The following is a 12,752-nucleotide window of genomic DNA, read 5'->3' as shown; positions in this document are numbered from 1 at the left end:
CGACGTAGATTTTGCCACAAGCTAAGGGACTAAATGCCAGGCTACTATTACTAGGAGCAGGGCGCTTTGGCCAGCTCGAGATACCGTAAATAAGGTTATCTTCGTTTGCTCACCCCAGACATTGTCTGCCAATCACATGATTGTGCCATCACTACTTGTGACATGACAGAGCTTCACCACGAGAGAGAGAGAGATGTTATCATGCGGGTGCTGCCCCAGTACTTTCTCTTGTCCAGCAAAAAGGAACACCTCTACAGTCAAGTCCACACTCCATGAAGCAAAATGTGACTGGGGTGAACAATAAACCCCCTATGCTGATAAATGACCCCACTGAATATAGTACTAGATACTCTATACTCCAAATTTCTGATAGCTGAATACTGTCAGACTATACTTGGGCTATGAGCTACAAATTAGGTTTCAGAAGTAAAAGGTAACCAGAAACCAAGAGCAAACAGCAGATTTCACTGGATTATAATATCTTGTGCAATGTCCCAGTGTCTATCAAAACTATAAAAGTCAAGGATACTTAAAAAAGTGAACTTGAAACAACATGCTCATTGATGAAACTATATTTGGCAAGAAGCTAGGAACTGTGGGGTCCATGTACAGAAATCACAAAGCTAATGGACAGGTACAAAAAATAATTAAAAAGTCTAATGGAACGTTGGCCTTTATCCCTAGAGGGCTGGAATACAAAGATCAAAGTTATGTTACAGTTGTATGGAGCTCTGGTTAGACCACATTTACAGTACTGTGTGCAGTTCTAGTCACAGCTCAGGAAGGATATATTGACCTTGGAAGGGGTGCAGCACAGATTCACCACAATGATACAGGGGCTAAATGAGGAGAACAGGTTGCAGAGATTAGGCTTGTATTCTCTAGAGTATAGAAGATTAAGTGGTGATATAATTGAGATGTTTATGATTAAAGGAGTTGATAGGGGAGAGAAACTATTTCCTCTAGTGAGGGCAAGGCAGGTAAATGGAATCAAGATGCAGATCAGCCATGATCTAACTGAATGGCAGAACAGCCTTGTCCTGTTCCTAGAAGGACCACCTCAGAGTCGCTGATCGCCTCCACCCTGTGGCAATGCAGTTTAATTAGAAGGAATTCCTCAGCTGAGACAAGACTCCCATTTATGTCTGATGGGCTCAGAACCGTGAATCAACAGCAGTTTCCACCACCGTCTGACACGGCAGCTGTGATGGGCTCATACCCCTGGTGAGCAGCGACCCCAAACAAAACCGGTAAGTTGCCCTCTCCCAGACTGGTAACCAAGAACGTCAAGGTCCTTTACTCTTTAACTGATTAGTTGTCACAAATAGTTGCAGCCAACCTGACTAGTGGCAGCGTGTGACAGTCTTCTCTCCTGTGTCGAGTCTGTGGTTGTACAATGTCCTCAAACTGAATCCATGACAGAAGTCAAAGGAGCTTAAAGTTACCCGAATTACATCAGCTGAGCCACGCTCAGAGCGATCAACAAGTTAAAGCAATCACAAACAATTCTCTCAAAAGAAATACCGAGAATTTTTGATCAGATAAAACAACTTGCATTTATATAGCACCTTTAACGTCATAAAACGTCCCAAGGCGCTTCACAGGAGTGATTATCAAACAAAATTCCACTCCGAGCCACATAAGGAGATATTAGGACAGTTGACCAAAAGCTTGGTCAGATAGGTTTTGAGGAGTGTCTTAAAGGAGAGAGATGTAGCGGGGCAGAGAGGTTGAGGGAAGGAATTCCAAAGCTCACGGCCGAGGCAACTGAAGGCATGGCCGCCAATGGTGAAACATTTAAAATCGGAGATGCACGAGGCCAGAATTGGAAGATCGCAGAGATCTTGGAGATTACAGATAGGGAGGGGCGAGGTTGGGGAGGGATTTAAAAACAAAAAGAATTTTAAAAATCAAGACATTACCAGACTGGGAGCCAATGTAGGTCAGCGAGCACAGGGGTGATGGGTGACCGGGACTTGGTGCAAGTTAGGGTATGGGCAGCAGAGTTTTGGATGAGCTCAAGTTTATGGAGGATGGAAGATGGGAGGCCGGCCAGGAGAGCATTGGAATAGTCAAGTCTAGAGGCAACAATGGCATGGATGAGGGTTTCAGCAGCAGATGAGCTGAGGCAGGGGCAGAGACAGAGACGGGCAATGTTAGAGGTAGAAGTAGGCAGTCATGGTGATGGAGCGGATATACGGTTGGAAGGACATCTCGGTCAAATTGGACGCCAAGGTTGCGAACGATCTGGTTCAGCCTCAGAGGGATGGAGTCGGTGGCTAGGGAACAGAGTTTGTGGCAGGAACTGAAGACAATGGTATAAACAGATCTCTGTCCTGTCACAAGGAATTCTTCCTTCCAACAAGACACTGGAACTCCTCATCAGCATTGCACCCGAGTAAGCTCACTCAGGTAAGACGCCACAAGTACAGTTCACACCAGCCCCATTGCAAGCGGTGCTAATGAGTGCCCACCTTCCTGGGTAAAGGGACAAAGGGGTCGCATCTAAAAGATGAGGCTAAGAGATGTCAACTGTGGCTCAGTTGGTAACACTCTTGCCTCGGAGGCAGAAGTTATGGGTTCAAGTCACACTCCAGAGTCTTGAGCACAGAATCTAAGCTGACACTCCCAGTGCCGTACTGAGGGAATGCTGCACCGGAGTTGCCGTCTTTCAGATGAGACTTTAAACCAAGGCCTCATCTGCCCTCTCATGATCCCATGGCACCATTTTGAAGAAGAGGAGCGGGGGAGTTTTCCCTGATTGTCCTGACCAATATTTATCCCTCAAGCAACATAACAGATTATCTGGTCATCATCACATTGCTGTTTGTGGGAGCTTGCTGTGAACAAATTGGCTGCCACGTTTCTGGCAACAGTGACTACACTTCAAAAAGGTACTTCATTGGCTGTAAAGCACTTTGGGACATCCTGAGGCCATGAAAGATGCTATATAAATGCAAGTCTTTGTTTCGACAGCCAAAAGCACATTAAGAAATTAGAAGGGCAGGTTTACAAAATCTCATGAGTGTGTGTTTATTACCATAATAAAGTTTACAGACAGGCATATTGTTAAAACAATTCACAATGAAGCGTGCACAGGGAAGCATTACCAGAATGTTCTATTCATTATTGCCTTTTTGCAACAAATAAAATAGTCTTCAGATTTTAAGTCATTCATACATTTTGTACAATATTCAGCAGTACACAGAAGAAAAAGGCAATCAATTTTTCAGCAATGCTGTTGTACTCGCATTTATGGTTTTAACAACTGGTCACAGACAAAAATCAACCCCTGTTGGCATGGAGACCCCATTAAAAATTGCTACAATTTATTACAAAAATTATGGATTAGCCCTCCCCACACCTTGACTTGAACCAGAACTGGGGGGGGTGAGGGGAAAGAGAAAGAGGGGGTGGAAATGGATTTAACAAGTACATTCTAGAATCTCCTCACTGTGCATTTTGTGACACTACCATCTACATCTCGCTTAAAATTAATTGCTGCTTTAACAAACTTCATTTAACAGTGATTTATTTTGTTGAGAACTACCCGATGCTCACATTTCTTTTTAAATTGGTGGGTTGCCGCAGTGTCTTCCATTACATTTGAAAACACTTGACTTTTCAAATTGCATTAGGGAATGTTGAACTAAAACGGGGAGCAGAATCACAAGTCAGACTGGTCACCAATTCAGTCACAAGGGACGAGAAAAATCTGCGTGTAGTTTATTACAAAAAACAGGCAATATTATAGACTGCAGTACCCATACTTTCTAATAAAACATTCCTATATTTTATCCCCATCAAAAAAAAACTGCAAATGTTTAAAAACCCAGTGTTTTACAAAAAAAAAGTGTAAAGTTTTTCTCCGAACCCTCTTTGTCCTGTTGCCAGTGCATTCATCCATTAAAAAAAACTCAAGCAGCAAAAAACAATGCAAGGGTGATAAACATGTTTGGCAAGGTTTTAAAAATCATTTCTGGCAAATATCAAAAACTAAGTGGGGGGAGGAGACAACCTTTTAAAGAGGAAGTTGCAAAAAAATATTTTGTAAGTTCCAGTACATTTCAAAACAATTGGGAGAGTTTTTTTTTAAAAAACAAGTGTAGCAATTATGGGATACTGCAGATTTTCCATTTGGAATATATTCAAATTGCTTACTAGTGTTACCATCGAATGGTTAATCACTCATCAAGTTGGTCTAACTCCTGGCTGCCTGCCCCTTTGCCAAACATCCATGTAAAAGCAACGTTGCACTTGTTCTCAAGACGGGGCCTGTGGCAAGCGAGAGGGCAACCAGTTTGCAGCAAATCAAGGCAGCTCACAAATTATTAAGCTCCAGTAGAGTTTGATCGAGCATCTGGTGCATGTTGAGGTTTTCTTCTTTGGCTTGCGCCAGTTTCTCTGTTACAAGATTAAAAGATAAATAAATATAATGCAGGTTAACGCGCAGATGCTTGCACCATCTTCACATTCAAGGCATGCACAAGGAACCCAGCTAGCAAGGTCACCCTACCCGCCTGTGTGCACTGTGTAAATACAATTCAGAAATGTTCTCTTCTGAAAATAAGAGAATTAAGCTAAATCTTATCCAAGAACTGTACAGAATCCGCATTTCCTATATTACGACAGTGACTACACTTTAAAAAGTACTTCATTGGCTGTAAAGCACTTTGGGGCGTCCAGAGGTTGTGTAAGGCCCTATATTAATGCAAGTTCCTTCTTACAGAATATGTTAGCAAAGGTGACTTGGAATAGGGAAACCAATATGGTGCAAAGACGTAGGAAAATTGTATTTACAAATGCACACTAAAGCACGATCAGCTGGTTAGACCTTTACACATCTAAACGCTAGCTTAAAATCATACTGCAAGCACATCTGGCAACTAGTCAATTTGTATACAATAGAATGGTGCTTATAGCATTTGCACTGAAGCAGCTGTTCTCCTATAGACTAGTTTACTTACTCAAGAGATTTTGAATGAATTGGCAAGCTGGCTAACTTACATTAGACCAATGGGTTAAGGAAATTAATCTCATTTGATAGGCAAATCCCTGCAATAGGACCAATCTGATACTAGTCAGAGGAGAAAATACAACAATCAGCACAGATTAAAGGTTAGAAACCAGGTTAGATACCACCCCTCAAGGTCAGTCACTCAGGTCACTCAAGGCCAGCTTAAGCTCATTAGCAAGAAGACGGTTTTGCTCAAGTTGGTGATACAGGTGTTCTTCAGGATCAGCGGTCAGGTTAGAAGGAAACAAAAGCAGAAGAATTCAGGTTAGGCGAGAGAACAAGAGAAGGAAAACCAGCAAAGCTCAACGTCAAACCAAACAAGCAACTCTTGTTAATACACAACTCCAACCACCACAATGCTGAAATACAGTACCTTTTTGCTGATCTCAATTTATAGTCTGTTATCACACATGCCCCAACACAAGCCACAATGCATTAAGCATCACATCTACGCACATCCAGAAACCCAAGCCCATTCTGGGCTTTGTTGCAAGTTAAATACAACAGAGTCAAACCTTTTCTGTAGGATAATGGCTCCAAACAGTTGAAGATTATAGTGCCACCAACCCTGCAAAAAAAACCTCCCCTAGACCTTTTGTGGAACTAAACTGATGTGAGTTTCTTAGTGAACTCCTGCATGTATAATTTAACATTCTACTGTATATCATTAAATTATTGTCATTTGCTCTGAACATCACAATTTAGAGAGGATTCAGTTCCCATATACAAGCAATTTACATTCTTGCATTCATTATCCCACTCACTTTCAAACTGGACGTTCGTTGCCCATTCCTAGTTGCCCAGATGGCATTGAGTCAATCATGTAGGCCAGACTGGGCAAGGAGAGGCAGGTTCCCTTCCCTTAGTGATTCAATCCAGCACTTTTCATGGGTCACTTTTTCTGGCGCCAGCCCAGTTTCACAACTTGCCATGGTGGGCTTTGAACTCGCAACTGCTGGGTTGCTAGCCCAGTACCATAACCACCAGGCTACACTGCACCCTTTCAACTGAAAAGGATAACTTAAAAAACAGCCAGGTCAGTCACAAATAAACAAGTAGCAAAAAGGAAGCTAAAAGCAGACAGACATCAAGGTCTAAAGACCCTAAAAAAAACAAACAAACAATCGCCAATGTCAAAAGAAACAACCACTCAAATCAAATAGGTGAATCAAAGATGAAAATGTGAAACACAGATCTTCAGAGGGGGAAAAAAAGGACAGCTATACAGCAAAGCAGTTCCCAACAATGCTGCAACTTTCCTTGGTGCCATTTTGCTACCTCACTACAGGAGATAATAAATGAATTGAGAGTGCAAGTCACTTGATCATCCTGTTCCAACTGGCTCATCGTCAAAACACCTCCAGAAGTGACTGATCAGATTAAAGTATGGTCAGTTTGTATTCGCATGTGAATTGGATCTGATTTGGGTGGAGATCAGAGCAATAATGGTTGATCAAATGTAAAAGAGATGAAATACAAGAATCTTAAGGCTTTATAGTCTAGAGATGGTGGTTAAGGAAGGACCAGAAAGTAGTTGATTGCCACAGAAGGTGGTTGAAGCAGAAACCATTGCATCTTGTAAGGGAAAAGTGGAGAAATATAAAAGTAGAAGATGCAGGGATATGGGGAAAGAGCAAAGCAGTGGGATTCGATTTGGATTGCTCTGGCAACAAGCCAGCAGACATGATGGGCCGAATGGCCGCCTTCTGCGCTGTAAACATTTATGGTTTTATAGCATGGAATGCTTTGCCATACAGTTAAGGTAAACCCAGTTTACATCAAAATTCAGCGAGAGGATCAGATTCAGAAATGAGTGAAAAATAAAATTAGAATATAGATATTAAAATGGATTAGTGCTGAAAATAATAAATGTTTAGAAAAATATGCCACGCAAAGAGAGAGAGGCAAAGACACTGGGACTATTCAAAATACAGTTAGATATAAAAGGTGCAGCATCAAATGTACTAGGATGGATGGGCTTCAATGGGCCAAATGGCCTTTCACCATCACCCCTCAGATCTTATTAGACTGGCCACACATTAGACAAGATTTAATTAATTATTCAAACACAATGATCGGTTTGAAGTGAATTGTGTGCAATTTCTAACTACAGGGGTTAAATCTACAATTCTGCATTGAGCGCGCGCCTCACTCACTGGGAGTGTGTAGCAGAGGATCGCGGCTGCAGTGTTGCTGCCCTATCTCCAACCCGAGCTCGACTTCTCCCTGGGACCATGGGATCACGGAATTACTAGTGATATTCAATATTTCATTGAATCCCGTTCCCCTGCTATCTTCAATCGGATGAGATTTGAAAGAAGTTACTGTACATACGAAACAATGAATAATTGACAGCAAAGCTGTATTCAAATAGTCAACCATGTGGACCACAGGCTAGAAAAACAGCGAGTGTAAGTCACCTTGCACTGTAGAAACCACAACTACTACTACCTGTTTGAGAGGGGACTCTTGAAAGCTCCAGTACATCATGGAAAAAAAAGCACAAACCCACACAATTATTTTTTAAATTTCAAAAAAATGTAAATAAATATACACAAGGAAAGTCAGTGTCTGTAAAAAGACACCCATTAATATTTGTTGTGTGTCCTTCATCAAAACTAAAGATTGTGATGCATGGTGACACCTGAAAAGTTAAATTGTTTTTATTCCCCCGCAGATGCTAACTAGCCGGTTATGCCTTCCCAGCATTTTCTGTTTTATGCCAGATTTGCAGCGGTGTTTTTTAATTGTTATTAAGGTGTACATGTTGGATGAAGGGTTTGACCGAGAGTTCGGCAGTCTGTCTGCGACTAGACATCTCAGCAAGACTGTCATCCGCACCCTTCAACTCGCTTTGCGCATCTGTTTCTCCAAATCCTGCATTAACGGAACTTTCATTTGTCTCTCTCTCACTCACACAAAACGCCTTTCATAACAGTCAAATCAGCCAAAAGTAAACGTGAACCCTTTGCAACAGGCGGAGATTACTGCCAGTGGACTGCGGAGTGAGTTCTGTGGGAAGGTGTGTGTGGTGCCAGGACTGAGGAGACCCACTGGGATGCAGGGGAAGGAGAATAGCTTTATTAGAAGGAAAACATAACTAACGCATATCAGGGGTGCAGGGAATCTGCCAGGGGTAGAGAACCTTATTTACCAATATATAGGAGTAGATTTACTCTCCAGCTTTGGCAGTGTTTTCTTTTCTAATCTCGTCTAGCTTTAAACTCATAGCGTTTAATTTTTTCATTCTTATAATCAGTCACTAACTCATTTATAGCAAAAACAGTGGTGTAATCTCTCTCACCCATTGCTGAATGTGGGTGGGGGAGGAAGGAAAGAGAAGAGAGGGTGTAACAGAGTAAAAAAAAAGAGGGTGAGAGAAAAGAGAAAGATAAGAGACAAGAGACAGAACAGCCACAATCCCCCAGCAGCCGGTTTAACTGGTACTGGCAGTAGCAGTGAGAGATGCAAATGAATCTCAATTGTCATTTTCTCCTCTCTTTCAGCCCCTCCCCTGGGACGTGCCACACACCAGTCTCAATCCACCTGGCAGGAAGACGACCTAGTCAGACGGACTACGAATGGCAACCATTCCGTCCAGTTAAACGGCCCCCCCCCACCATATATTTTTATAACTAAACAAACAAAAAGAATTGTTCAATAAAATGAAAACATTTTTGTTTTAAATGCCCATTATTTCCCTCCCGGGTTTGCTCGCAGGGTCCGGGAGATTAATCTTTAATTTCTGGGGACTCCAGGACAATCCTGGAGGGATGCTAACCCCAAGACACATTTGAGAGTTATGACTCTTGGTGGAATCACTCCTTATAACCATTGACCAGAAGTAATCAGGTCAATGCACACATATCCAAATAGGTTACATGACCATGCAAACTAGGTGTGCTAATAGCTTATTCAAAGTCTGAGCATCTCACCGGGACATATGCAATGCAGTGAGCGACAGGAATAGCCGTAGATACACAGTGCAGAAAGGTCACTTATGCTCGCAGGTTGATTATAACAAAAGACATCTGCGCTTCATACAGCAATGACGCACAACCACATCTGAACCTTAAAAGAAATACATCTCCCAACCACACTGGCCAAGACTCCTCAATTTAACGGTCTCTGAGATGCCAATTGTCAAAACAACTTAAGACAGTACTTAAAAACTATTTTTCCACTGATGCGTCATTCTTCACCTGGTCCAACTTCATCTAAACAGCTGTGATTAGCTGCTTGGTGGTCACTAGTTCAGCAGGTTCAATGGAAAGAGACAGGTGCAAGTATAAACTGGAGGGCAGGCTACACTTCACGAATAGCTCCAACATGTCTTACTAATGTAAGGAATCTTACAACACCAGGTGACGAAGGGGATAATCTCCGAAAGCTTGTGATTTTAAAATAAATTTGTTGGACTATAACCTGGTGTTGTAAGATTCCTTACATTTGTCCACCCCAGTCCATCTCCACATCATGTCTTACTAAGTTCGTGAACCCCTGATGAATCAAGGGAGAAGAGTCAGCTGATCTTTCCTCCAACATTCAACTGCCAGTTTCTGAACGTCTCAAGTTAAAAACACTTGTGCTATTAAAAAGCAGAACGCAGTTATGATTGGGCAGTTAAACTGATGGGGTTGCATCTTGAACAGTGCACAGGGATCTGGATATTAAAACTACTTATATGCTGTATCTTTACAGATTATAAATTCTATGGGCCCAACATTTTGCCTCAAACGATTATAACCCAGGAAATTTTGGTACTTTGATAGCTACATTAAAGGAGAAGCCTTCCATATTCTGAAAATAAAATTATACAATAAACTATTTAATCTCATTCAGCACTTTCAGTAGAAACATGTCTAGCCTGGAACTTTCCAGTGATGCAGGTACATGTTTAAACATAGTGGGATAGAGTTTCCGCTGGTTGGCTTACACTTCAAGATTCTGCTAAAACGCATTTGCACAATCACAAATATAAAATCTTCCACGAACCAGCGCAATCTGGCAGCGTAACAGAACATAATTGTTTCTTTTTTTTCCCCCCTCTTTCCATTAAAAAGTATTCCTTGATATATTTAAGAGTGGTAATCCAGTGCAGTTTTATCAATACAGCTGAAAATGGGTTTCTCACCAAAAATAAGCATTTTTAAATAAGTGTCCAGTCCTCCGCCTGTGAGTAACCTGATCTAAAATCATTGAAAATTACTTTAAAAACTATACTGAACCATTGGTGTACACTAGTCAGTTTCTTATTAAATATTTTCCAATACAAACAGCTAAGAAAATGAGCACAATTTAAAGAGCCTTCCCAAACCAGCGCAATCGGCAAAAACTTGCAATTACGACCTGGGGCTATGGCCAGTTTGATGGACGGGGCCTGATTCGGGTGTAACTCATGTTTAAAATTCCCCCGATCTGTTGCTGGTTTGACCAATTGCGTTGATAAAACTAGCGGAAACTCGACCCCAGTATTTACTGGTTTGTGTTTTAGTTTCAACTGGAGTTGCTTGCAGTTGGGAGGTCCATTCCTTCAGTCCATTATTCACAATACCCTCAAATTAAGCAATACCACCAAGTTTGGTTGCCACACTGTGTCTCTATACAATCAAATTTAAAAGGGCGGGGATAATCTTCCAATCGTAGGCAACTTGAGTAATCACATGAAACAGTGGTGAACGTCACAGACAGTCAAAGATCACCAATTGACTCCAATGTGGTTTGCTCAAGTCTCAACTCAATACTGTCGATATCTGCACGGAGAGGGACAACAAGCAACAGCCACAAAAGCATTTTTCTCTAATATAAAGCATAACCTCGGCTTTATTTTTCAAAAGTTGCTGTTCAATAATAAATTAAAGAAATTGCAAAAGGATACAGTTCATATGGAAGGGTATTTATTTTACATTTAGGCTATGAAGAGAGACACTGTACAGTTAGGAGAGTGACTTGTGACCGAAAAGCCTGAAATAACTGCTAGACAGGAAGGGCAAGAGAAAACTTGTGAAGAAGAAACAACAAAAGCCAGTTGGTTGAAGATGTCTTTGGCATTGCAGTGAAGCAGTTTATCTGCACAAAAAAAGGTATAGAACAAAAAATGAATGACAGAGCAGAAGGCAAAAACGCAAAAAAAAAGGCAAAGAATTTGAAAAACTTTGGCTTCTTTCCAATTTGATGTCCAGTACAAGGCCACACCAACCTGAAACCTTGCAGGTTTAGGAAAGAACAAGAGAGCTTGCTAGTATAAAAGTGGATTACTTGCATCCAGTTTTGCAGGAGTTTGGAGTTACCGCCTGCTGTGGTATCCACTTGTACTTAACTCACATGTTGTGGTTATTTAGAGCATCTAATCAAGCATTTCCACAAACCCAGTTCTCAACTTGATATGGCCCAACTGTGAGGACAAAAAGTCTTGAGATGCCAAAACTACCTCATTATAAAAAGGTGGATCATTCCATAATGAAACAGACCGGAAGGAACCAGACTCATTCATTCCATCACTCTCCCCTATCTTTCCCACTAATCTTCCTCCTCTACAGCCACTGACTTCCACAATGTCCTGCCCAGGAGGAAAAGCAAAAGGGTCAGGCCATTGCCTCACCTACACATTGATCGGTCTTCTCCAATATGGTGGTGAAGTACAGGCTTTCAAACCATGCGGAGAGAACACAGTTTGCCACACGGGTTTGAGAGTTTGGCCGTTATGAGGGTGTAACGCAGAAGTTCACTAGCGCCTATTTGGAAGTAGAATAGAAAATGGCACTTTAGATAATGGCGGGCAATGGGATTAGAGTAGTTGAAGAGCTAGCACAGGCACGATGGGCCGAATGTTTGGATTCTCCTTAGAGCAGAGAAGGTTACTTTTCCCTTTCTCCCCGTTGTTTCACTGTTACTCTACCAGGGATGAGGGACTTCAGTTACGTGGAGAGACTGGAGAAGCTGGGATTGTTCTCCACAGAGCAGAGAAGATTAAAGGGAGATTTACTAGAGGTGTTCAAAATCATGACGGGTTATTGAGTTGGGGGAAGCAGATTCAATAGCAACTTGAAAAGGAAAAATTTGCAGGGCTATGGGGAAAGAGCAGGGAAATGGAACCAATTGGATAGTGCTTTCAAAGAGCCGGCACAGTCGCGATGGGCCGAATGGCCTCCCCCTGTGCTGTTGATTTTATGAATGGCCTCCCACTGTGCTGAGTTCTATACTCACTCCCCTTGTGATCATTGGAGAGACTAAGGTTGACCATTCGTCATTTCATAAATTGCCTCACTAACATTGTGATCACCAAGGCAGGAGACTCCAAACAAAAAGTTTGAATATTTTAAGTTAGCTGCAATGTATCATATTGTTCCAGATGTGGGTGGTGCAAGGCTTCAATTAGGGCCCATCCCTTGGGACCCCAAGATGGTGGTGGGCCTCCTTTATAACCAAGTGCGTTGCTAAGTCACTTCAAAAGTGCATCAAGGTCAGGTACAGGAGGAGCAGATGAGGCCATTGGGTTTTGATGATAATCTGCTTTCATTGTCATTTCTCCCACCCTGGCGTTAACCCATAAATTACTGAATGCAATGTCACAACTTGCCACGGTGGGATTTGAACTCATGACTTCTGGGCTCATGCGCTACGCTACTGCACCTGTATACGCTTTCCTATCACTGCCAAGACTAAAATAAAAAGTTACGGGCTGCCCATCTTTCATTCAAACTAGCCAAACACACAGCAATGCGTTTCATTTGGA

General features: G+C 41.9%; 1 protein-coding gene across 3 annotated transcripts in view; it reads right to left on the bottom strand.

The window, feature by feature from the left end:
* Positions 1 to 3,008: 3,008 nt before the first annotated feature.
* Positions 3,009 to 12,752, bottom strand: part of tpm1 (tropomyosin 1 (alpha)) — a 35,030-nt gene continuing 25,286 nt past the window's right edge. For 2 of the 3 annotated variants that reach the window (XM_067973313.1, XM_067973310.1), the window contains exon 9: positions 3,009 to 4,404. In XM_067973313.1, coding sequence (XP_067829414.1) covers positions 4,322 to 4,404 — 83 coding nt within the window. In that variant the 3' untranslated portion in view covers positions 3,009 to 4,321. Of the gene's footprint in view, positions 4,405 to 10,897; positions 11,087 to 12,752 lie in introns of those variants that run through there. The other variant, XM_067973309.1, reaches the window with a different exon arrangement.

This window comes from Heptranchias perlo, chromosome 38 (genome assembly GCF_035084215.1).
Source record: "Heptranchias perlo isolate sHepPer1 chromosome 38, sHepPer1.hap1, whole genome shotgun sequence".
NCBI classification, from domain to species: Eukaryota; Metazoa; Chordata; class Chondrichthyes; order Hexanchiformes; family Hexanchidae; genus Heptranchias; species Heptranchias perlo.
Note: the sequence above shows the minus strand (reverse complement) of the source record. Positions and strands in the feature narration are given on the sequence as shown.